Below are 27,135 nucleotides of genomic sequence, written 5' to 3'. Positions count from 1 at the left end.
GCTAAACCCAAGGAGCCTGCTCCTGCTAAACCCAAGGAGCCTGCTCCCACCACCCCCAAGGAGCCTGCTCCAAATTCTCCTGAGACACCTGCTCCAAGTTCTCCTGATATACCTGCTCCAACCACCTCAGAGGCCTCTACTTCACCTACCACTGTGGAGCCTCCCACTACTCCAAAGAGCCCTGCTGAATCAACCCCTCAACTTCCTATAGAACCTACACCAAAGGCTCTTGAAAAGAGTCCCAAGGAACCTGCAGTACCCACAAGCAAGGCTCCTAAAGTGAACAAACCTGAAATGACTACAACAGTTAAAGACAAGTCCACAGAAAAAGATGTACATTCTACACCTGAAATTACAACAGCTGTAGCTAAGATTGTAACAGAGGCAGCAACTAAAACAGAAAAGACTACTGAATCCAAAACACCAAGTACAACCACATCTACCACAACCGAAGAGACCACGTCATCCAAAATTACTCCTAAAACAACTCTTGCACCTAAGGTAATGACTGCCACAAAGAAGACCAAAAAGACTGCAAACAAACCTGAAACAACCACAGCTGTACCAAAAGGTGCAGCTACTAATTCTCAAGTGACAACTCCTAAACCGCAGAAACCAACCAAAGCACCCAAAAAGCCCACTTCGACCAAAAAGCCAAGAACACCTAGAGTGAGAAAACCAAAGACGACGCCAACACCCCCAAAGATGACATCAGTAATGCCTGAACCGACTTCTACCTCTTTACCAGAAGCCATGCTCCAAACCACCACCAGCTCTACCCCAACCCCCAACTCAGAAATAATTGAGGTAAACCCGAACAATGAGGATGGAGATGCTGCTGAAGGAGAAAAACCTCACGTGATTTTCAGGCCCCCTGTGCTAACTCCTATAGTTATTCCAGGCACTGAAATCATAGTGAGAGGACACAGTCAAGGCTTCGGCATCAACCCCATGTTCTCAGGTAATATCAGTTACTTTCATGTTTAAAATTGGCAATGTTAAATCTTTCTGAACCAGAATGCCCTGATTTGGTGTTATTCTACTGATATATATTTAGAACCCTGAACTTAACTTGTGAAGTTTTACATCTTCTCTACTTGTAAGCAGAGAGGTAATCACATAAGTTTATTTGGTATTTGGAAAATCAAATAATAACCTAGGGTTACAAGAATCTGCATAGTTTTTGCTAAACCAATTCCACAGGGCAATCAGAACTAAGAAACAGAATTTCACATTGAGACTGAACATCTAATACCTGTCAAAATTTACATGAAGATCAGGTACCCTGACCCATTTCAATTCATAATGTATGTTTATATACTTTTTTGAGTAATATCACCTTTAAGTAAAACTATGAACAGTATCACTTTTTTAACATGTAACAGTAACACTTTTTTCTGAAATACATGTACCTCAAACATGTACTCTTCAAGAACTTAGGAAAGGGTGAACAGAGGAAAGAGAACCTAATGGGAAGATTTGAAAAGAGCAGAACCCTCTTCTCATTTTTATGTTGGCTTGTGTTGTTTCAGATGAAACTAATTTATGCAATGGTAGGCCAGTAGATGGACTGACTACTTTGCGTAATGGGACATTAGTTGCATTTCGAGGTGAGTTTTGTACACATTTCTTTTTCTGCTCGTTTTATTCTTGGAATTCATGAGAATGAGTCATGGGAGAGTACAAATCTGAATTGAGCTTCCTGGAGGGAAACCTGACTGATAAACTTACCTCACATAAATTATAAGGACTTGAGGGTAAATACTCAAGTATTGGATTAAAAAAGTTAGACACAGTGAAAGTATGTTAGTTGCTCAGTTGTGTCTGACTCTTTGCAACCCCATGGACTGTAACCCACCAGGCTCCTCTGTCCATGGGATTTTCCAGGCAAGAATACTGGAGTGGGTTGCCATTCCCTTCTCCAGGGGATCTTCCTGATCCAGGCAGGGATCAAACCTGGGTCTCTGACATTGCACAGATTGCTGACCATCTAAGCCACCTGGGAATAAAGTAACAAACACAACTAAGTTATTCAATTATAACTACTTAATTCTAACAGAAAAAGAAATTGAGAGATTAAGTGACTTTCTGTAAATCAAAGCTAGAAGGCCCTTTCTAGAAAACTGGGAAACTAAAAATTTTGTCAGGCTAAATTTCAGACTTGAGAAACATCTATTCTCAGAAATGTTCAAATACTGTTGTCAGCATTTAGTACTCATAATTCTGACTAACCATCATAGAATGCTTGTCAATACATTCAATCTGTTTATGATAACTATTTTTAAAAGACTTTGATTTCTTCTGGGGTAGGTTTCAGTCTTCATTCAGCGTGTAGGCTGATCATCACTTTCAATTTTAGGTCATTATTTCTGGATGCTGACTCCATTCAGTCCACCACCTCCACCTCGGAGAATTACTGAAGTTTGGGGCATTCCCTCCCCCATTGATACAGTTTTTACTAGATGCAACTGTGAGGGAAAAACTTTCTTCTTTAAGGTAAGAAATATATCTTTGTGAGAGAAATCAGCAGTTACTTTTTATTATGAAAACATAAATCAGTTTAACTTCCATTTCAGGTCTCCATACTTAACAAACTACCATTAAAATTTGATAAGTTAATTTGGTAACCTTGTCAAATTATTCAAATTATTTAACTAAGGTAAAACTTTCTCCCAATACCTAAATCTAATAATGAGTTTCTAATCTTCCCCCAACTCACTTTATAACCTTTTTAAAAAGCTGTTCACATCATTTCCTCTTTTTAATGATCAGGGTTCTCAGTACTGGCGTTTCACCAACGACATAAAAGATGCAGGATATCCTAAACTAATCTCCAAAGGGTTTGGAGGACTAAATGGGAAAATAGTGGCGGCTCTCTCAATAGCTCAATACAAGAACAGACCTGAATCTGTATATTTTTTCAAGAGAGGTATGTGTTACATAATTAACAAAATTAAAAAACTTTTAAGGAGAGATCTGACAGGAAAATTTCATTAAATATTTTCATTTATTACTGGGATTACTGTCAACAAATAGCTTTAATGTCTAAAATCAAATACTTTCAATTAAAAAATAAATTAAGGGCAGTAAGAAGTATTTTGCTTTCTTGACATTCAAATCACAATTTCATGAGTTTTTAGGATATTTACATAAAGAATGTTATTTATTTTCAAACAAAGCTAAATATATAACTATGCAGTGTGTTGGCTTTATGACTAATAACCATTATTAATGTCTGGACCATACTGTATAAAAAACATCGATTGTTTTCTCTACTTTGTAAAAAGCTCTTTCCAGCTCTTTTGGGCATTAAAATTAATTTTCATATTATATGTGATTTTCTAATTCATCACAGGTGGCAGCGTTCAGCAATACACTTACAAACAGGAACCCACCCAAAAGTGTACTGGAAGAAGGCCTGTTATAAACTATTCTGTGTATGGAGAAACAGCACAGATTAGGAGACGTCGATTTGAACGTGCTATAGGACCTTCTCAAATACACACCATCAGGATTCACTACTCACCCGTCAGAGTCCCTTATCAAGACAAAGGTAATATTTTTTACTGTGTTAATTCTTACACATGAAGTAGATGTAATATAGCATTAATTATTAAATATAAATTCTGGCCAAATAACCCTAATACTTTAAGCTTATTAATGTAAAACATCAATTTGCCTCAATGAATGACCAAAGATCAATACCGTATTTTTCTTTGTGGATAAGAAAGACAATTTATTCAGGCTTATTAATTACAATAAATACCATTAACTAAGAACATTAAGCTCAAATCTATAACCCTCAAAATAGTCCTAAAAGGTAGATATTTGTATCATATGAGAGACAGCAAAAGTTGAGGCATCGAAGTTAACTCACCCAAGGTAACAGAGGTACTCCCAAACTAAGGTTAAAACCCATGTCTGCGTGACTCAACAACTGCTCTTTCCAATACAGTACACTGCTGTTCAATCTAACACATTGAAAATGTCATCTACAGGCTTCCTCCATAATGAAGTTAAAGTGAGCACACTGTGGAGAGGACTTCCAAACGTGGTTACTTCAGCAATATCACTGCCCAACATCAGAAAACCCGATGGCTATGATTACTATGCCTTTTCTAAAGGTAAGTTATTATCTCTGAAACATGAATAAAATCAAAGCAAAACCAAGTGTTCAATGGTGATGAAAGGTGAGAAGTTAAATTCTGTCACTGACTCTAATTACTCTGAAGAGAAAGCTTAGATTATTGGTTTATTTGCAATGAAACTGAATGGATTACAATTCATTTCTGCCCTATCCTTCATGAGATTAAAGCCTAGTATAATAAAACATCCACTAAACTGAGTTAAAACTGCTAATGAAAACAATATTTTACTTTTATTATCAGTGGCATTTAACAGAGGCCTTACTTACTATAAAGTTATACTGATTTATATAATTACACAGTCCGAAGATCAGAAGGAAGTTCCTGAGAAACTAATTTTATTAATTATATTACCTGGGGTATTTTTCTTTGAAAAAGTCATGAAAATATAAGCTATTCTGCCTATGTAAATGACATCAGAATGTATTTTTTTAAAGAATAAAATTCAAACGAATTATCATTTTTTAAACTGACTTGGTTTTCTCAAATTCCTACAATGAAAAAGCAGAATTAAATACAATTTTAATCAAAGAAGGTGAAAGGTCAGTCTGCCTAGGCAGCTGGTTGTCTTTCTGTCAGAAAGTTGAAATTAATACATTTCTTATATTAAAATGATAAATACTCTATTTCAGCATAATAATAAATAGAAACTACTTTTAAGTGTTTTATTTTCTTTTTGATTGAAAAAGTGATCCTTCCTCTTTTTAGATCAATACTATAACATCGACGTGCCAAGCAGGACAGCAAGAGCCATTACCACTCGTTCTGGGCAGACCTTATCCAATACTTGGTACAAGTGTCCTTAGACTGATGGGTGAAGGAAGAGCCAGCAAATTAAAATGAAGAAACGAATGATCAATGTTGACACTGAAATACATTTTATTAATAAAGAACGTTGAGATGAGCACACCAACTTAAATACAAAAGTGTTTTTAAACTCGACAGTCATTACACTAAAACAGATCTGATAATCTTATTCACAGTTATTATAGTTTACATAACATTTAATTAATATTTCCTCTATTTATTCCTCCTCGCCCTCCCATTGCATGGCTCACACCTATAAGAGAAAAAAAGAATAAAACTGAATGCATCCTTCAAAGTTAGCTCAAACTAGAGTATTTTAAGAAGTTAGCTTAAAACTAGAATATTCACTTACGCTAATTCATTATAAAAATTTTCAAGATCAAGTGTCTAAGCATATAGACACAAAACCATGTTAGGTATTTTACATCTTCAGCGGAAATCATTACAATTAGATTAATGTTTTATAACATGAATGCATTCTCTAACAGTTAAACTAGAAAACAAAGATATTAAAATTTTACATTTTCTTTACATTTTTTACTTTTCTTTTTTGACTAAACAAATCACAAATCCTTATTCTTCTGTATAAAAGGTATAACAACAAAAAGCAGAGATGTAACAAGTGATTACATAGCACTATAACATTTTAGCTTTTCCAGATCTTACCCTGAATTCAAGGAATAAATGAGTAAAAATAAATTATAAGCACATATTCATTATACACCTATGGTACACAAACCTGTCTACAAGAAGCTTATAGATTAGTAAACATCACAAGCTCAACGTGTAATTATTTAATCAGCCCCTGGATTATTTTAAAGAACAAACAAAAAAAGTCAAATAAATACACACTGGAAGCTTAAGGATTAGAAAACTCATTCCATTTAATACTACTGCACATCCTATCACGTGATCAATATATTAGAAATTTACCTCTCTGTCTGTTAAACTGGCGACCACGGACACCTTGTCTCAATGTCGTCTGAAGTCTTACTCGTCTGAAAGGCTTCGGCTGACTACTGCTAGTGTCTAAGAAAAGCATTAATACACAGGAAAGCAAGTTAATAAACAAGAAAGCAGTTAAAATGACAAAAACTAATTACTAAGTGAATGCATGGACAGAATGCAGAGGTGCCCATTGCTTTCTATATTTAAATATTGTTTGTTTTTTAATAAGGGACATTTAACAAACAAAAAGGTTAAAAGTTAAAAAAATTTAAAAAAAAATTTTTTTTTCATTCATTTCACCCAACTCTTATGATTTAATAATAAATATTTACTTGGCTCCTATCCACGTATCAGACACTGAGAAAGGGGCTGGGGAATACAAAGGGAAAACAAACTACCAACATCCTTCAGGAAACAACAGTCCATTGCAATATACCACCAGTCATATCTGACTCCTCCCTTTTCCAGACATCCCCAATCCAAGCATTAGCAAATCCTGTAAGCTCTAATTTTAATCTATATCCTGAATCTGACTCCTCACAATCTTGATTCCACTGTCCTGTCTAAAACATCATCGTCTTTACCTTCAATTACTGCAATATTCTCTAAACTTTCTCTTTGTTGCTGCCCATTACTCACTTTCAGTCTCTTCTCTACACAGCAGCCAAACTGATACTAAGTTCAGTCAGATCATGTCACCACACTGTCTGAAGCCCTCCAAAAGCCTGCTATATCCACGAAAGCCGAAGAAATGACAATGGGCTACAAGATCTATCCTCCCCCACCCCATTATCTCCTGCTATTCTCTCTCTGTTCAGATTATGTTTCAGCCACACAGGCCTCTTTGCTGACCCTAAACATATCACACTGTTGCTTTATGGACTCTGCATCTACTCTTTTTCTCATCCTGGAACACCTTCCCCTGAAGAGCTGCACAGCTTTGCTCCCTTACCTTCAGGTTTTTCCTTAAATATCACTTTCTTTAGTAACGCTTCTGTAAAACTGCCTGGCACTTGGTAGACACTTAAATGTTTGCTGACCACATGGATGACTGCTCAGATGGGGAGGATTAGTGTTAACACCCTCATTTCATATTATACTGTAAAAGGGAACAAGAACCGTATTTTCTTATGCAAGCTCTGGTAAGATATAACTTGTGCCCTCCCGTGGAGGAAAGACAATTCTCATGGGACATCAGAATATGACTGGGGGCATAGAACTTCAATTATTACATTATTCATAATGCTATCATATTGATAATAATTATGACAGCTACAATTTGAGCCTTACTGTGTGCAAAGCCCTGAGTTATATAATTTATATACATTATTTCTAATCCTGATTGCAAGATGAGTTATGAATGTCCATATTTCACAATGAAGTGAGCAGAGATTTAAAGTTACTAGCTGTTAAAAGACAGATACAGAATCTGAATCTGGGCATGTAATGGGTTAATGTGTCACAGAAAAGCAGCAGCAAGGGAGAAGAGGTCTTGAGACAGCCAAGTGCCATGACTGAAAAAAGTAGTAACTGAGCAGGTGTTCCATAAAACCTGAAGGTTCCATGACAGAGTTTGAAGATTACTGCTATAAACAATTTAAAATGAAATAATTAAGAGTGGGGGACTGAGGATATAAAAGAAATTCCCTAGCTAAATACTCTGAGATAAATAAGCTATCTCAGCGTACCACTTAAGAGTGGAGTCTCCAGTCAAACTTCTTGAGTTTGCATCCTGGCTTGGCCATTATTGTGTGACTTTGAAGGAAATTATTCAACCTTTTTGTGACTCAGTTCCCATTTCTATGAAATGGAGATATGTGCTTACCACACTGGGTGGTATGAGAATTAAATGAATAAATACAGGTAAAAGGCTTAGAATACTGTCTGATACAAAGTAAGTGCTCAATAAATATTAATTATTTTTTAAAGGGAACTGCAGAAATAATTTTTATTGCAAGAAAGATCCATAGCCCTTTCCAAAGTTAACTTCAAAAATGTGAAAAACCGAAGTATAAAACTATTTACATCAGCAAATTTCAATTTCTTTTTAAGCAACAGGCCTCCCAACCCTCAACTCTATATGCCAAATCTCATGCAGAACTTATCAGTTAGAAGAAATAAAAAAAGAATTGCTCTGGTTTAAATATAGGCAAGAGGCCTGGAGACTACTCTTTAGCGTCCCTCTCAATAATCCATCCCTCCAGCCCCTATGGCACTTTTGATACAACCAATTCCCTTTAATATAAATTAAAAGTTCTTTTTAATAAAGTAAAAATTTCCTTTCAAATGAAGCATTTTAAAAGTCAAGAAAAAAAGAATGATCAATTGTTACTAACAGAACAGTGTCTTTTGCCAACAAGACTGATGTGTAAAAGCTATGTTGCAGTCTGGAGCAGGGACTTACCTACAGAAGAACTGGAAGGAGGGTCCTGGCTGGTGGAAGGAAGATCTGACTCATCAGAGGCCTGAACAGGCTCTTCTTCCTGCTGGCTATCAATTTCAAGGCCTGCTTCTGAACTAATACTAAGAAAGGAAAACAAAAATTCATTAGAAAATACAAAACTGATCCTAGCATGTATCCTAAATTGTCCCCAAACTTTTCTTTGATATAGTCTATCATTTAGATAACCCAGAGGTCTCCACCAACTCAAAATTTCAGACTCTAACAATAGTACCCATATATTTAAAAAGCAGGGGAAAAGAGAGCTCAAGTTCCTTTTCCCTCACTTCTTTTCTCACTAGGACATATTCCAATTTTATTTTTTCCTCTTTTTTGCTGTTTTTTTTTTTTTCTTTTTAACAAAAGATGTTCACATTCTTGATGTTCATGGTAGATAATAGTATCTGGGTTTTGATAAATTGCAAAACAACTTTCAACAAAACTAGATACTAAAATAACCCACAACAGTTCCAACTATTAATAATATACCACTGTTTCACCATGGGCTCTAGCCCAGATGAGGCTGCTCCTGCTGCTGCTAAGTCGCTTTAGTCGTGTCCGACTCTGTGCAACCCCATAGACGGGAGCCCACCAGGCTCCGCCATTCTTGGGATTCTCCAGGCAAGAACACTGGAGTGGGTTGCCGTTTCCTTCTCCAATGCAGCAAAGTGAAAAGTGAAAGTGAAATCGCTCAGTCGTGTCCAACTCTCAGTGACCCCATGGACTGCAGCCCACCAGGCTCCTCCATCCATGGGATTTTCCAAGCAAGAATATTGGAGTGGGGTGCCATTGCCTTCTCCGCCAGATGAGGCTAGGGTAGGTGAATTCCTGGCTCAAAGCTATAAGTTCATCTCTCTCTCCCATTCAAGAAAGCACATCAAAAAACAAGTGAGGAAGATTAAGAGTATAAGAATAACTTTTTTGTGCTCTTGTTTTTATCACATGCAAACTTCAGTCCATATAACCATGTACCTGAAAGATTAAGGCTGTACACTGTCACCCTACTTATTTAACTTATATGCAGATTATATCATGTGAAATGCCAGGCTGGATGAAGCACAAGCTAGAATCAAGATTGCCAGGAGAAATATCAATAACCTCAGATATGCAGATGACACCACCCTTATGGCTGCAAACGAAGAAGAACTAAAGAGCCTCCTGGTGAAAGTGAAAGAGGAGAGTAAAAAAGTTGCCTTAAAACTCAACATTCAAAAAACAAAGATCATGGCATCTGGTTCCATCACTTTACAGCAAATAGATGGGGAAACAAGGGAAACAGTGACAGACTTTATTTTCTTGGGCTCCAAAATCATTGCAGATGGTGACCGCAGCCATAAAATTAAAAGACGCTTGCTCCTTGGAAGAAAAGCTATGATCAACCTATACAGCATATTAAAAAGCAGAGACATTACTTTGCCAACAAAGGTCTGTCTAGTCAAAGCTATGATTTTTCCAGTAGTTGTGTATGGATGTGAGAGGTGGAAAGCCGGGCGCTGAAGAATAGATACTTTTGAACTGCGGTGTTGGAGAAGACTTTTGAGAGTACCCTGGTCAGTAAGGAGATCAAACCAGTCAATCCTAAAGGAAATCAGTCCTGAATATTCATTGGAAGGACTGATGCTGAAATAAAATCCAATACTTTGGCCTCCTGATGTGAAGAATGACTCACTGGAAAGGACCCTGATGCTGGGAAGACTGAAGGCAGGAGGTGAAGAGGACCACAAAAGATAAGATGGTTGGATGGCATCACTGACTAGACGGACATGAATTTGAGCAAGCTCCAGGAGTTGGTGACGGACAGGGAAGCCTGGCGTGCTGTAGTCCATGGGGTCATAAAGAACTGGACTTGACTGAGCAACTGAACTGAACCTGGAAGATATCTCTTATAACTCTGCTACAGTTGAAAACTAGAGAAGTACAGTCTAAGCAAGTCATTTGTAAAATGGAGACAAAACTTTCTGATACTGTGTGGATTAAAAATGACACATATAAAGTGACTCGCATACATGGTATGGAATTAAAGGCAGCTACTATTTTCAGCAGGGTGTCTAACTTTCTCAAATTAAGCAGCACTGAGTTAGAGGTGTATCAGTAGACTTTATTTTTTCTTATATATCTACTAGAGTTGGGCTGTTAATTACACTAACAAAATGTTGCTAAATAAAACAATACTTGAGCACTAGCTAGGAATCTGGGTTCTACTTCTAGCTATGCTTTTGACTATGAAGCAGTCTAACATTTTTATTTTATAAAGAATCAGGTTCCTCTTTGAAAGTTAAACTTCTCCAAAGCACTGTCCAGTGAGTTCTTTCTATTAAACTGTTCCACCTCCTTTGGTTTTAAAAAAATTCAGATGATTTGTTGTGAAATACTTCTTTTTAAACTTTGTTTATAACTGATGTGTTAAGTCAGGTTTGAAGATTTCTAATTTTTAAGAAGTCAGTGTTTCAGACCAAGTTCTAAATGCACATAAATAAAAAATAGGTGAGGTTTGCTTGAGAGCCCACTACTAAATGGAAAAGTGAGTCATTTCCTAACATTTCCTAATTTTCACAGAAAGACTTCTTTCTTGGGGAAAAGTTCAAGCAGCTACATCAGTGGAAGAGGACCAGTGATTTTGGAGAATACTTTGTCCTAGAATGCATCATATGCAATTTTCAAGGATATAACCATTTTAAAAGTTATCTCTCTTCTGTAATAATAATATCTAAGTCTTCAAATATAATATTTTGTGCAAAAATTGGCTTTCCCAAATATATGGCTTGGTTTATTTTTATAAAAGGATGCCACTGAAAATACAGTTCAAGAGACCGTTTCTTTCTGGCTTAAGGAAAGAACAAAAAAATGTAAAAGTCTGACAAGTATAAGCATGCAAAAATTACGATAAACATTTACCCTTCAGATTCTGCCTCCACAAATACTTCATCTCCATCATCACCTGTTGCTGTTTCGTTTGTTGTGGATAAAGTACCAGTGGATGTTGTCACCATTGGAACAGACTGAGAAGCATGCTCTGAGGCATCGGAGGTGGTGCTCTCAGTAAATACGGTCACTTGAAAATGAAAAGACCAGAAGAGCAATGAAAACTTTAGCTTCGTGGTTTCCTTTAATTTTTAAGCACAGGTTTCCATTTCAGCAATAACACATCATCTGCTGACCTGCCTCTGACACCTACCTGGGGCTGCTACTTGCAGGGGAGTAGTGGGGACACTTCGGCCACCTGACTCCTCTTCATGGGCCAGGAAAAGCGGTGTCTCATACATTCCCAAACCTAAAGACAATTTCGAATATTAATGATTGGAAAGATACTGTCCACATCCTAGATATTGAAAAGAAAGAAAACTAGTCAGTGGAGACACATAACTCTGTTGAAGCCCACAATTAGCCCATTAAGCAAAGGTCAATCCCCCCAAAATGTAAATACAATTTAAATGTATCCTTAAAGCTAACACTAATTTGTTGTTGTTTAGTTGCTCAGTTGTGTCTGACTCTTTGCAACCCTATGGACTGTAGCCCACCAGACTCCTCTGTTCATGGGATTTCCCAAACCACAAAACTGGAGTGGGCTGCCATTTTCTTCTCCAGGGGATCTTCCCAACCCAAGGATCAAACCTGTGTCTCCTTTACTGGCAGATGGATTCTTTACCAATGAGTCACCATGGAAACAACACTAACTTAAGTACCTTAAAAAAGACCAGCTGAAGTGCTCTCATAGTTTCATAAAAGCTAACTTTATTGTTTGAATTTACTCTTCACCAAAACTGCAAGCTTATTGTTAGTCTTTTTTGCTAAAGAAATTGAATTCCAAAGAAGTTAATTAATTTTGCCAAGTTACTAGTAAAGTGGTAGCATTCCAATCTAAGCTTAGATCTCACTTCCAAGTCTTAGAAGTACTATAATAAAGCCACGTTAAAACTTTGAATTCCTCTGAAGTCAACTCACAATTTCATATTGATAGAGGCAAACAGTATTAGACATAACATCCTAAACCACCCAGGGACTCAGATGAATTTCATGACTTACATCAGGGCTGCAGACTATTCTTCTGTTCTGGGCTTATTATTAGACTAGTATGCATTCCTATTCATTTACAAAATACCATAACAGCTTCCCAGAAATATAGTGTGTTCTATGAATGCCAACCAACGATTAAAAGGTAATTAATTCCAGAAATAGCCTAATTCATATGCAAGTAACCAACTGCTATTACTTAATTTAGATATTATTTTATTCCACATATTTTTAACATTTTTTATTTTTAATGTTAATGGAAAATATCAAACTAGTTCTATAAACTTAACTGGAATGTTAAACATCAAACTAAAAAAATATGCTGCATTTCTTCCAACAACTTTAAAATGGATGGTAGTACCCATGTATATTTATGGGCACAACAAATATTCCTGATACTATACTAGGAGCCAAAAGAGATACAGATGTAAAAGTTAGTCATTATGCCCAAAGAATTGAAAATTTTGTTGGGAACACTTATTTCTAAGGCAGTGCTTAGTAAGTATTAAATATATTACACCTTTTTCCATAAATTAGGATAAGAATTATTTAGATATAAGTTTTTTTTTAATTAATACTTGCTCACTTAAAAAAAAATCATGTCAGAACAGTTTATTACCAAATACATGCAAATCCAAGAGAGCTAAGCTTTTATTTAGCTATTTACCTCCTTGAGAAGCAAGTTGGCCAAGATCAGAGTGACTAGAACTCGTTTGTGGCATATCTTCAGGTGGCCCAAACCGGAATCTAGGAACACCAGCAACCTGTGGGGAACTAAATAGACAAAAATTAATTCAAGATGACCTTTCAAGTTACCTTGCTTGAACTGCAATGATGGAAAGAAAACAGGAAGAAGGAAGAATAAACAAAAAGAAAGTAGGAAAACAGTTTGTATTTTCAAAATATCAGTTGTCAAGAACTTAGCAATAATATAAATCATGGGATTCATATTATGTGATTTATATAAATACGATTTATACATAATAGCTTCCAGGCTCTCCTGACCTATGCCTCACATTTCTCAAATCTGCTAGAAATCACTAGGTAGATACATAAAAAGCAACATAAACTGAACATGAGATATAACAAAAAATGAGTAAAATCATGACAAAAGTTTTGTTTCAGTTTTCAATGTTGGTCTAGAAAAGATTTAATTATTAGCTGGCTAGAAATTTGTTTTCTCCCTGCCCTAATAACACTACCATTCAGCTTTCTGCCCATAATCCAGGATATAAAATAGCATTATCTCACTCTTTGTCCACTCCTTACCCTAATCTTCCTTGGCTAGCCAGCTATTGATGTTTATGGATTGTACCCTGGTTTATGGATTATACTCTTGAATCTACTTCCTGTTTCTATCATTGTTTTAGTTAAGGACAATCTCTACCAGGTAAAATTTTAAATGTCTCCTTCTATTAGAAGGAACTTAAATTCCGAGCAGTTTTTTTGATGAGTGTTTCTGATTGGCTTTAGAAGGGTGGGGCTGACACTGATCAATGGGCTTGTAAAACTGTGTTACCTGAGGTGAGTTGCAGTTAACTGAACAACTTTAAAACTTGTTCTACAGCCATATATTATCACATACCTTAGAAAACTAATCAGCTCCCATTTCTGTAGAAACTTTTTTTTTCTATTCTTCAAGTACATATCATGCAACAGATATTTCAGCCACAATTAAACATACACACTTCCATGTGAAAAGCCTTCTTATCCTTTAGAAGGAGTGGTACAGCACAAGAGTTAAAAATAGGTTCCAGAGCCAGACTGGTTTGAAATAAAAAACTGCCACTTCCTAGCTGTCTGAAATCTAGTCAATATGTTAGCATCTCTGTGTTTCCTTATCTGCAAATGAAATAACAGTATCTATTCTCACAGTTCAGTTCAGTCACTCAGTCGTGTCTGACTCTTTGCGACTCCACGAACTGCAGCATGCCAGGCTTCCCTGTCCACTACCAACTCCAGCAGCTTGCTCAAACTCATGTCCATTGAGTCTGTGATGCTATCCAACCATCTCATCCTCTGTCATCGCCTTCTCCTCCCACCTTCAATCTTTCCCGGCATCAGGGTCTTTTCTAATGAGTCAGTTCTTCACATCAGGTGGCCGAAGTATTGGAGTACTGGTAGTATTGGACTATACTTCAATACCAAAGTATTCCAATGAAGATTCAGGACTGATTTCTTTTAGGATTGACTGCTTTGATCTTGCTGTCCAAGGGTCTCTCAAGAATCTTTTTTAACACCACAGTTCAGAAGCATCAATTTTTCAGCGCTCAGCTTTTTTTATGGTCCAACTCCCACATCCATACATGACTACTGGAAAAACCATAGCTTTGACTAGACGGACCTTTGTTGGCAAAGCAATGTGCTTTTTAATATGCTGTCTAGGCTGGTCATAGCTTTTCTTCCAAAGAGTAAGCATTTTTAAATTTCATGGCTGTAGTCACTATCTGCAGTGATTTCAGAGCCCCAAAATATAGTCTGTCACTGCTTCCATTGTTTCCCTATCTATTTGTCATAAAGTGATGGGACTGGATACCATGATCTTAGTTTTCTGAATGGTGAGTTTTGAGTCAGCTTTCTTACTCTCTTTACTTTCATCAAAAGAATCTTTAGTTCTTCTTCACTTTCTGCCATGAAGGTGGTGTCATCTGCATATCTGAGGTTACTGATATTCTCCTAGCAATCTTGATTCCAGCTTGTGCTTCACCCAGCCTGGCATTTTGCATGATGTACTCTGCATATAAATTAAATAAGCAGAGTGACAATATACAGCCTTGACGTACTCCCTTCCCAATCTGGAACCAGTCTGCTGTTCCATGTCCAGTTCTAACTGTTGCTTCTTGACCTGTATACAGATTTCTCAGGAGGCAGGTCAGGTGGTCTGGTATTCCCATCTCTTTAAGAATTTTCCATAGTGTATTGTGATCCACATAGTTAAAGGCTTTGGTGTATCAATAAAGCAGAAATAGAGTTTTTCTGGAACCCTCTTTCTTTTTCTATGATCCAGTGGATGTTGGCAATTTGATCTCTGGTTCCTGTCTTTTGTAAATCCAGCTTCAACATCTGGAAGTTCTCAGTTCATATACTGTTGAAGCCTGGCTTGGAGAATTTTGAGCATTACTTTGCAAATGTGTGCTGCTGCTGCTGCTAAGTCACTTCAGTCGTGTCCGACTGTGCAACCCCATAGACGGCAGCCCACCAGGCTCCCCCGTCCCTGGGATTCTCCAGGCAAGAACACTGGAGTGGGTTGCCATTTCCTTCTCCAATGCATGGAAGTGAAAAGTGAAAGTGAAGTCGTTCAGTTGTGTCCGACTCTTCGCGACCCCATGGACTGCAGCCTACCAGACTCCTCCATCCATGGGATTTTCCAGCAAGAGTACTGGCGTGGGGTGCCACTGCCTTTGGAAGCGTGTGAGATGAGTGCAATTGTGTGGTAGTTTGAGCATTCTTTGGCATTGCCTTTCGTTGGGACTGGAATGAAAACTGCACTTTTCCAGGCCTGTGATAACTACTGAAATTTCCAAATTTGCTGGCATATTGAATGCAGCACTTTCACAGGATCATCTTTTAGGATTTGAAATAGCTCTACCAAAATTCCTTCACCTCCACTAGCTTTGTTTGTAGTGATGCTTCCTAAGGCCCACTGGACTTCTCATCCTGGATGTCTGGCTCTAGGTGAGTGATCACAAATACACAGAACTATACAAAAAAAGATCTTAAAGACCCAATAACCATGATGGTGTGATCAGTCTCACAGTTATGAAGATTAAAATACTGATTCATGGGAATGCTCAGTAAGCTTCAGGCATTTTTTTTTCAAGACTCAATTTAATGCTGTCCCCATTAAGTCCTCTGATTCTTTTTCCTATGTGTTGATAAAAATCACTCCTTCATTTTTATAAACAAAGCTTCTTGCTCATTTCTCTATTCTAGAGTGTTAAGATTATCATTAGTTGTGCATAAGCTTAGCTTACAACAGTAATTATCCATTATGATGACTGTAATTATTAACACTTTCACCAACATCTGACAAAGCATTTACTATGTGCAGGTGATATTATATAAATATGGTAACATAAATTCATTTAATTCTCACAATTTATGAGGTAAGAAACATTGTGTTATTCTCATTAATAAAATGAAGATACTCAGGTACAGAGAATACACGTAACTTGATATAGTAAGTAAGCAGTACAACTAGGTTTCAAAGCCAGGCATTCTAACTCTAAAGCCCATGCTCTTAACCACTGTTATACTGCCTTTAAATTTTAAATTCCTGAAGGAAGCAACTGTATTTCATTCATTTCGATGTGATTTTCTCAAACACTACATCCTCAACCCTTCTACTCTCAAGTGCTTAGTACCCAGCACAGAACTTAACAAATAATGTATCCATCAAATGTAATCAAGTTAAGAGGGAAAGAGTTTGATTAGTCACAAAGTATGGTTCTATCTCATTAACTTACTGAATCGCTTCAGCAAATCCATCAGTACGATGTGGCACCACAAGAGTTGGGGTACTTGGGACTGTTCTATCTTCATCATCAAAAAAATGCTGCTGCTAAAAAAGACAGAAAGCAAGTACTCAGCAGTATGATAGGAGCATCCGTATGGACAAGACAAATAATTGCTGAACAAGTAAATCACTTTTACATGAGAGGTAGGTACTTACCATGCCACCTATTCCTGGAGTCAACTGAAGCCCACGTCCTACAGACTGCCTTCGAGTCATTTGAATTCTCTGTGTCAAGAAAGGAATTTCATTTAAGGAATTAGGCAATGAAAGAAACACCAAACGCTAACAGATACAGCTTATCAGGCTGGTAATAAAATAACTGAAACGTTAAGCAGATTAATGTAATCATTAGAATCTTTCTTAAACTGCTACTAATCTTGTACCAGTATTAAAGAAGTTTATTTTGTAAACAGTGACATTTGCAGGATCCATAAACAATCCTCTAAGACTTTATATTTTCAGAAAATGAGAAAATTTATCTCCACCAGTGGTATTTCGGTGAAATCTACCCTTGACAGTGTTCAGTACACTACAAAGTAAGACTTAAGCTACATGATTAATAGATCCTTTGTACTTTTCCAGCTGTTTCTTCAAGAGCTTCTGATAGAGATGTCCAATCCTACTGCAAGGAGTGTCTCATGTAAAGGGCTGTGCACACTATCATGAACTTGAACAGTGGGTATTAATATGTGTGATTCCAAAAAATAAGAAGAAAAAAGATCTGTTAAGAACAGAAAGTTCTTTTAAAAAGAACTCATGCACCTTGGAGAAAGAAACCTTCAAAACAAATGGGTCAGCTGCTGAAATATATTTTAATTAAAATCCAAGAAAAATTTCTTTTTTAACCTGTAGAAACAGCAGACCCTTATTTTCTCTGAATATAATCATTTCAATTTATACACGACTTTAGCAAGCCTTGCTTTTCCAAAGTCCACGTCTGCCATATTTCAGGGAAAATAATTCAGAGATTAGTTTCAGCTCAAAAATTTTATAAAAATGTACCAAAACATTAAAAAGTTCACTTAATTCCTGGGGAAAAACAAAGTAATAGCTAATGGAAAGAAAGGGAGAAAAAAACCAACATTTTTCAAAGTAAAATGTTCAGAATGACTAGTGCTTTTAATACCTGAACTGGCGGTCCCAGCTCCTGAGGTGGAGCATGAATGGTCAGTCTTGGGGGAAGTGGGTGTGGTGGGCGTCTTGGTGACTGAGGTGCTCGGGGGGTCTGTCTTTCAGATGCTGATGATGGCTGCTGTTCTCTAGATATGTCCTGGGAAAAAGAGGACTCTGCAGTACCAGTATTTCCTTCGCCTAAAGAAAAGAGAAGTTTATTCTGAACTATTAAGTTTACAATAAGGTAACCTGGACAATCGCTCAACTATAAATCTTACCACTATGAATGTTCACCTAACTAATATTTTCATAAAAAAAAGTGAGGTGTGGCAGACCCAGAGATAACAGGTATGCAATTAACAGCTGTACTGCCTTAAGCAAGTTCCTTTTATTTCTTTGGTTGGTTCATGAAACAAAAATATAACCCACAAGAAACATTTTTCTGAAGATTTCAAATAATGGACAGAAAGCATTTAGCTTAACACAAGGTAAACATTTTAACAAGACCTTTTAACACTTACCCTGGTTATATCACTTTGCCTCTGTTTTTCAGACTCTTCACTGGTACTTAAAACCTGGTAAGCTTATTGTAAGAATTTCCCTGACAAGTATTCAGTGAGCATCTGTCATGTTTTGTATCGAGGAAAAAAGGCTATGAACACTCATGCTCACACGACTTAGCTTTCAGTGATAATATTAGGCAAAAACTTTCCCTCTATAACCCAATTATGTGACACAAAAAAGGTATTTCTTAAATCCATAAAATGCTTTAAAGATGTAAATTGTTACAATTAATCTCCTTAGCTCCCTTAAAAAGCAATACTAGTCTTCACTATATAGTTCAATATTCATTCTCTTAAAAAACTTAAAAGTTGTAAAGACTGCCTGTTTTCCTTTCCTTAATTCAAATGAGAATACAATTTACATTTTTATACACAGGCCTACACAAAAACTCAGATATTCTGTTTTCCCACTAGTCTACATGAAAGTGAAAGTCAAGTCACTCAGTCGTGTCCGACTCTCAGCAACCCCATGGACTGCAGCCTACCAGGCTCCTCCATTCATGGGATTTTCCAGGCAAGAGTACTGGAGTGGGGTGCCATTGCCTTCTCCAGGGATCTTCCCAAACCAGGAATTGAACCCAGGTCTCCCGCACTGCAAGCAGACACTTTACCGTCTGAGCTACCAGGGAAGCCCTCTAGTCTACATATATAAGGTTTTTTATTATATTACTACTGATTTTGGCTCAGTATTATCTGTTAAAACCAGAATATCAAAACCAGATGATCACGGAGTCTTCAAAAAACATTTAAAAATGATTCTAAAAGAAAACTATTTTCTATAAATTCTATACTTTACTGCCTACAATATTTTAGCTGATTGCCAGGACTCATCTTTTCAAGAACTAACGAAAGGCATGCTCTACTGACGAAAAAGTCTCTTATTCATCGGAAAACTGGACAATATTTTAAAACTGATACCCACCAATCTTGAAACATGCAGCTTGATTAGACTGACCTCTCCTGGTTGTGAACTGCTATTACTATTATTAGAAGTCCTTGATTTAATTTTACACTTATGAGCAGAAGTAACACATGCCATTTATAATACTTTATAGATTTAAAAAGTCTGAATCTCATAGTATTCCAATGAGGTAGAAAAAAATAGTATAATGACTACATTTTAGATAGAAACACAGTAGACTTTTATGAGAATAACATGACAGAGCAGGAACAAGAGCCAATCTTTTCCTTGCCAGAGTTTTATTACCTATGTGATAATTAAGCGTAATCTTAGTTTAGAAAATGTTAGGCTAAAATATTGAATTAAGTAAAATATTAAAAGTGTTCAATTAAAAAGAGACAAAAACAAGAAAAGGAAAACTAAACAGAACCTCACCACTGTTTTGGGAATCAGCTGCTCTCTGATTACTTTCACCTCCACCCATACTTTCTTCTGTTTCTGTACCTGGATCAGTCCCGTCACCGCCCTGAAAACAAAATATGAATGCTAAATGCAAATAAATCAAGTGATTTTATCTTCAATAATTAACCAAATGACAGCAGAAACAAACAGAAGATCCAAAGACATGAAAAGCTGCAGTGTTCTGAGAATACGGGATTTTTATAGCCTTGGAAAGTACCCAGCAAGTTCCTGAAGAGAATGGCGGTCCACACTGCAGCCGTTACCTCAGCGCCCTCAGCCTCGTATCCGTCGTTGCCGTCCGCGCTGCCAGTGCCTTCGTTACTGTCTTCACCCTCGTCTCCCATGCCTGTGTCGTCTTCATCATCATCGTCGTCGTCTTCATCTTCTTCATAATCCTTGCGAGAAACCCCAAGTATGAATAAAGATACAGGATATGGTATACATGGTCTACAGGATCTGGATACCATGATTAGAAATTTAAGTGACACCACATTGATGAGGATACTGGAGCTGTCCTGAAAGTTATATGGAATTCAGACTTCAGTGGCATCAAGAATCAAAACTGTGATGCTTACTGGAATTAGTACTGTTAAAGGTCAACTCCGAGTTCTAACTGTCCATATGAGATCAATTGAAAGAAAAACTTCTAGGTGTCAAATGAATGTCAAATAAGACAAACTATTACAATTACCTTTTTACAAACACTTCTCCCCCTTTCTAAACACTTTGACTCTAAATTTAAAATGTGGCATTGAATGAGAAAATGGTGAAATTATACTATGAGCTTTTAAATACCTAGCTTGATTAATAAAATAATCAAAAAAGGAGAAGGTATCGATACTGAACTAACACCCAAAACAAAAAGCAAAGTTTCACTTAAAAAATAATTATCTTCACACTTCAATTTCTTTTGTAAAGAACTATGAGGGTTCCACAAAATAAAAAACAATCCTTTTATTTTCAGAACCATAGTGCTTACAGTTAAATCTAGTCACTTATCAGTGAGATTTAAGATTAATTAATCTAACAAATCCTAAAGGACTTAGTAATCATTAAAACAAATGAGATTTTCCATCACTTGCTCCATGCAAATTTCACTACCAAATGTTAAGTTCAGAACTAATCAGGATAAAAGAAAAGCAAAACAATTTACTTAAAGTGACAGGGAATCAGAATTTCAGTTTAAAACAATAAATGATTTCAAATCAAATTCACCTCATGTTCCCCATCATTTTCATCCTCTTCCTCCTCTTCATCATCACTGTCAATTACAATGACATCATCTCCTTTGCCCTGACCATCTTGGGATGAAGCTGTTTGTTGATCTGACTGAAGAGGCCCAAGGTCTATCTGTAGAGATTGAGAGGTTTCTTCACTGTCTTCCATTGGTGTATAATCCCCCTGGGTGACTCCCTTTAAAAGTAAAAAAAACAGATGAATAAATAATAGTCAATTATACTTAAAACTATCAGTGACATACTGTACATATAAGTAAAGGCTAAAGAATACTAATGGGCTATGAGAGTTTTATTTAAAAAAATGTTTTCAAAAGCAGAATTAATTCAAAATAAATGTTTTGGGTCTCTTTACTATCTTATTATAGAAAAATTATTCTAAATCCAACTTGGTAATACTTCAATAAAAAAGATAGACCACACACACACACAGACAGATAGACATGTGTATGTGTCAAAGGTACCAGGGTGGTACTGTAGATGAATGTTGTCCATCAGAAATTTAATGTGAGCCACAATACATTTCACACGTATAATTTACAATTTTTTAGCAGTCACATAAAAAAAGTGAAATCAATTTTTAATAACAATCTTAATATAGCCAAAAATCATTTCAGCATGTAATCAATATAAGAATTATTCATCTTATCTTTTAAAATTTGTAATTTGTCTACAAAATCCAATGTATATTTCATATTTAAGAATATCTCACTTTGGGCTTGTTGCATTTCAAGTGCTCAACAGCCAACAGAGTGAGTTAACAGTGCAAACCAAGGTCAGAAAAAAGAATATCCATGGAACTGCAACATATAATAAAAAAAGACAAAAAATGTTCCCCAAACCAAAAACCGTCTGTAAAACACACTAAATAAGACAAACTATTACAACTACCTTTTTACAAACACTTCTCCCCCTTTCTAAACACCCTATCTTAAGTCTTCAAACCACATTAAAGATATACCAGTATTTCCTTACTCTAAAAATTTCATATTTTTAGCTACTGAAATAAACCATAATTTATTTTTGATATTTCTTACAAAAAACTATTTACTTTTTAGTTCAGTACTCAGCGAAATCTGTGTTTTTTTGGCGGGGGAAGGGGGCAGTGCCACGTGGCATGTGGAACCTTAGTTCCCTGACCAGGGATAGAATCCACACCCTCTGCAGTAGAAGCACAGAGCATTAACCACTGAATCACCAGGGACTTCCAAAATCTTCTGGTATACAAGGCAGAAACAATGCCTTATGAATTAAATCATTCATAAAGATTACGTTTACTGTAATGGAAAAAATGAGTAAGTCATGGTATAATTAAAAATGTAACTCAAACTGACATGCTTATTTCAAGAAAAACAACACTTACAAAGAGCATCTGCTTCACTGTCAGAAAATTAGAAAAATGAACTGCCACATATTCACACACCGAGTAGACAGCGCTGGAAGGCAGAATGCAGTCCAATGGCACTTCTGAGTCACAGACAATTTTGTCAATCTCAAAAGTAAATGCTTTGTACAAAATATTTTAGTATAATTTAACCAAGTCTGGCAATAACACCAAAATTCACATCTTATTTCAAAATTGTTACACTCTTTGAGAGATACATGAAACTGATGCCATTTATTCATCTTGGAGGTTTAATTTTCTGTCTGTAGGCAAAAAATCTGAAAAAATTACCTTAGAAAATTAATGCATCTATGAAACTAGTGCACAATTGCACTCATCTCACACGCTAGTAAAGTGATGCTCAAAATTCTCCTAGCCAGGCTTCAACAATACGTGAACCGTGAACTTCCTGATGTTCAAGCTGGTTTTAGAAAAGGCAGAGGAACCAGAGATCAAATTGCCAACATCCGCTGGATCATGGAAAAAGCAAGAGAGTTCCAGAAAAACATCTATTTCTGCTTTCTTGACTATGCCAAAGCCTTTGACTGTGTGGATCACAATGAACTGTGGAAAATTCTGCAAGAGATGGGAATACCAGACCACCTGACTTGCCTCTTGAGAAATCTGTATGCAGGTCAGGAAGCAACAGTTAGAACCGGACATGGAACAACAGACTGGTTCCAAATAGGACAAGGAGTACGTCAAGGCTGTATATTGTCACCCTGCTTATTGAACTTATATGCAGAGCACATCATGAGAAACGCTGGACTGGAAGAAACACAAGCTGGAATCAAGATTGCCGGGAGAAATATCAATCACCTCTGATATGCAGATGACACCACCCTTATGGCAGAAAGTGAAGAGGAACTCAAAAGCCTCTTGATGAAAGTGGAAGAGGAGAGTGAAAAAGTTGGCTTCAAGCTCAACATTCAGAAAACAAAGATCATGGCATCCAGTCCCATCACTTCATGGCACATAGATGGGGAAACAGTGGAAACAGTGTCAGACTTTCTTTTTCTGGGCTCCAAAATCATTGCAGATGGTGATTGCAGCCATGAAATTAAAAGACGCTTACTCCTTGGAAGAAAAGTTATGACCAACCTAGATAGCATATTCAAAAGCAGAGACATTCCTTTGCCGACTAAGGTCCGTCTAGTCAAGGCTATGGTTTTTCCAGTAGTCATGTATGGATGTGAGAATTGGACTGTGAAGAAGGCTGAGCGCCGAAGAATTGATGCTTTGAACTGTGGTGTTGGAGAAGACTCTTGAGAGTCCCTTGGACTGCAAGGAGATCCAACCAGTCCATTCTGAAGGAGATCAGCCCTGGGATTTTTTTTGGAAGGAATGATGCTAAAGCTGAAACTCCAGTACTTTGGCCACCTCATGTTAAGAGTTGACTCGTTGGAAAAGACCCTGATGCTGGGAGGGATTGGGGGCAGGAGGAGAAGGGGATGACAGAGGATGAGATGGCTGGATGGCATCACTGACTCGATGGACGTGCGTCTGAGTGAATTCCAGGAGTTGGGATGGACGGGGAGGCCTGGTGTGCTGCAATTCATGGGGTTGCAGAGTTGGACACGACTGAGTGACTGAACTGGACTGAACTGAATGAAACTAGTATTTACCTGCAATCTGTGGTTACTTGTGATTAGCCTGAAACAATTTATTTTATACAGATAAAATAATTTTAGAATAAAGTGATCCTAAAACTTTACCCAGAGAGAAAGTACTGTTTCAAGCTTAACAATACAAATGAAAAAAGACAATCTGAGATTAAATTCTAGGTCCAACGCAATGAAAACTTGGGTACACGTCTCAGCTAGGCATTGATTTCTTCACCTATAAAACAGGGTTGTGACCAGATCTATTATGAGGATTAAATTATTTAATAAATGCAAATATTTTAACTACAGTGGGCATATAATAATGAATTGTGTTAACTAATGTTATAATATTACAAATAAATTACTATAAATTGACTTCCCAGGTGGTACAGTGGTAAAGAATCTGCCTGCTGATGCAGGAGTTGTCAGAGTCAAAGGTGTGATCCCTAGGTTGGGAAGATCCCCTGCAGAAGGAAATGGTAACCCACTCCAGTATTCTGGCCTGGAAAATTCCATGGACAAAGGAGCCTAGGAGGCTACAGTCCATGGGGTTGAAAGAGTTGAATACAGCTGAGCAACTGAGTACATGCACATGCGTGCACACGCGCTATAAATTATGAATTCTCAATTTGTAGGGCAGAGGAATGGGAGAAAAGTATTAATCTGAGTGTCTAATGTATGGCAGGTACTATTTTAGGTACTCTACAAGACAAAAAGTTATTCCAACAGATGAGAAAATTGAAGCTTAAAGAGAATTAACATCTTGCTTATAGTCATACAGCTTCTAAGTGGTAAAGTAATGAACAAAAGCTAGAGTTTGTATCTTCAGAGTCTATGCATTTCCACTAGTCAGGCTGTTTCTGGAGAAGCCTCAATGAGAGTTAAAAAGATGAAGATGTATACAAATGCATTTCCTTTCAGTTAATTTAGTAAGGGAAGCCATAGAGGGGAGCAACAGAGGACCAACAAATGAGCACTATGGATAAATGCAAGACTCAACCAGCTCGTCCTTTCAAATAAATAAGAGTGGATAATCTTTACTTGTGACAACTCTTAGCTTACAAAGTTTGTGCCTTCTATAAAGAAACACATTTCTTTAATAAAATTTAGCAGGCAGGACTAATCAGAACTAAAACAAAGTAGAAATTGTATTGGCAATTCTAATATTTTGTTAAATATAAAAGAAGCATATTGAAAACAGAAGTCCAAAGAATATTTCAATTTGTCAAAGCTCATTTTACTCAAGCAATCATTTGTTTACTTTCAGTATTTTTACTTACTTCTCCAATGGAATCTTGAGAATCCTGGGTGTATACTTGAGTCTCTACCTCTCCATCAGTACTTTCTTCTGCCATAACTTCTTCCTGAATCAGGACATATAAATGTGTGTGAATCATATCAATTCACTAGATGAAGCAACACTTGTTCAGCTAGGTTTCCCAATAAAACAAAACTCAAATCTGTAATTTTATGAAACAATACATCAGAAATGTTCACTTATATTTACTTATAAAAATATAATCAATCACATTCTTGTTTGGTATATACAAAATAAGGTTAATGAACATTAAATACATGCCAGTGAAATGAATTTAGTAGTCTCAATGCTTGCAAGAGAACAATTCATTACAACTTATCCCAAACAAAAGAAAATGAAGGAAAACCATTGTGGTCAACTAGAGGATAAAAATGGCAGATACCAATTTAAAACACCCATGAGACTATAAACTTCCTTTTTCTTTGAATTAAAGAAAAAACTGAAATGGAATTCATTCTATGTTTCTATAACTGTGTTTTTAAAATGGAAATTGGAAATTCAATAAAACATATGAAAAGAATATAGAACAGTACTGGCAATGTTACATAATAGTACCAGGGCTGTCAGTGGAAACATTGTTACTAACAGCAGTATTTTCTGGATTTTGACCCCTAAAACCTCCATTCACTTAATAATGTTGTAACTGAAAGAGTATCTTATTTCTATAGGTAGAAGTAAAAATAAACAGAAAGACCTTTAACATACCTCAGTTCCCACAGGTGTAACACTTTTCAGCTTCTTTGGAAGAGGCATTTCCACTGTATCATCAGAGATCTGGTCTGATGTTTCTATGGTGCTATCTTCTTCCTCTTCACGTGTACGCTTTGGCAAAGAAGAACTTGGGGTAGCTGAAACTGTGAAATTATGTAATTTAAATCTTGAATTACAGCATGATAACAGCTCAATTTAAAGTTAATCTGAAAACATCTTGATCATTTAACTAAAAAACAAAAACCACAGCAAACATTTATTTGGACAGAACAACAAAATCTGTTCCTGCCAATTTACATGTAAACAAAGAGAAATTTTTTTGGTCTTTGTAAACAAAGACAAATTTATGTTCTGAATCAATGGTCTCATACTATCAACTAAACCTTTGGTTAATAAAGCCAATCAACATTTATAGTAATACATCTAACTCACTGTGACTGTATTACTATAGAATTGCTACTCACAAAGGTTATATAGGGCCTTCTTATAATTTATTAATCTCAAGACTCCTTAGACAAATAAAAACTTCCTTATATATTTAAGATTTGAAAATTCTTACATGATCTTTTTTAGGTATCTTTTTGTTCTCAGGACTTGTACTGAGTTACAGCTGACCCTTGAACAACTTAGGGGAGAGGGGCACTGTCCTTCCAAATCTGCCATTCTTCGTACCTGCAGATCCAAGCAACTGAGGATGTGTAGTTGCTAGGGCGTTCTGAAACATCACACTACTGAAAAAATCCACATATAAGTGGACCATGCAGTTCAAATCTGTGTTGTTCAAGGGTCAACTGTACATATAACATGTTATGGGTTGTACCACGTTTAAAATTAGTGATGAAATAATTGGAAAGGAAGAAAGATCTTAATGACAAAAATCGGTGACCTAGATTAGAATTCAAGAGTAAACATAAAATAAGATGTTAGGAATATAGTCATCTCCTTTAATACCAGACAGAAAACAAATATGTACAAAG

General features: G+C 36.5%; 2 protein-coding genes across 2 annotated transcripts in view; one reads left to right on the top strand and one right to left on the bottom strand.

Annotated features, from left to right (window-relative positions):
- PRG4 (proteoglycan 4) overlaps window positions 1-5,058 on the top strand; it is a 19,361-nt gene extending 14,303 nt beyond the window's left edge. The window contains exons 7-13 of the mRNA XM_040263788.1: window positions 1-961; window positions 1,533-1,610; window positions 2,360-2,496; window positions 2,773-2,929; window positions 3,356-3,553; window positions 3,999-4,124; window positions 4,854-5,058. The exon at window positions 1-961 is cut by the window's left edge and continues 267 nt beyond it. Of these exons, the coding sequence (XP_040119722.1) occupies window positions 1-961; window positions 1,533-1,610; window positions 2,360-2,496; window positions 2,773-2,929; window positions 3,356-3,553; window positions 3,999-4,124; window positions 4,854-4,951 (1,755 nt within the window). The 3' untranslated portion in view covers window positions 4,952-5,058. The remainder of the gene's footprint in view (window positions 962-1,532; window positions 1,611-2,359; window positions 2,497-2,772; window positions 2,930-3,355; window positions 3,554-3,998; window positions 4,125-4,853) is intronic.
- TPR (translocated promoter region, nuclear basket protein) overlaps window positions 5,007-27,135 on the bottom strand; it is a 67,331-nt gene continuing 45,202 nt past the window's right edge. The window contains exons 38-51 of the mRNA XM_040263798.1: window positions 26,153-26,301; window positions 25,410-25,493; window positions 21,122-21,319; window positions 20,170-20,301; window positions 19,880-19,970; window positions 17,994-18,178; window positions 17,024-17,092; window positions 16,818-16,912; window positions 13,019-13,125; window positions 11,516-11,611; window positions 11,236-11,392; window positions 8,305-8,423; window positions 5,886-5,981; window positions 5,007-5,205 (exon numbers count right to left, since the gene is read on the bottom strand). Coding sequence (XP_040119732.1) covers window positions 5,150-5,205; window positions 5,886-5,981; window positions 8,305-8,423; window positions 11,236-11,392; window positions 11,516-11,611; window positions 13,019-13,125; window positions 16,818-16,912; window positions 17,024-17,092; window positions 17,994-18,178; window positions 19,880-19,970; window positions 20,170-20,301; window positions 21,122-21,319; window positions 25,410-25,493; window positions 26,153-26,301 — 1,634 coding nt within the window. The 3' untranslated portion in view covers window positions 5,007-5,149. The remainder of the gene's footprint in view (window positions 5,206-5,885; window positions 5,982-8,304; window positions 8,424-11,235; window positions 11,393-11,515; window positions 11,612-13,018; window positions 13,126-16,817; window positions 16,913-17,023; window positions 17,093-17,993; window positions 18,179-19,879; window positions 19,971-20,169; window positions 20,302-21,121; window positions 21,320-25,409; window positions 25,494-26,152; window positions 26,302-27,135) is intronic.

Source organism: Oryx dammah, unplaced genomic scaffold (genome assembly GCF_014754425.2).
Source record: "Oryx dammah isolate SB20612 unplaced genomic scaffold, SCBI_Odam_1.1 HiC_scaffold_21, whole genome shotgun sequence".
Lineage (NCBI taxonomy): Eukaryota > Metazoa > Chordata > Mammalia > Artiodactyla > Bovidae > Oryx > Oryx dammah.
The sequence above is the reverse complement of the archived record's forward strand: the minus strand, read 5'-3'. Positions and strand labels throughout refer to the sequence as shown.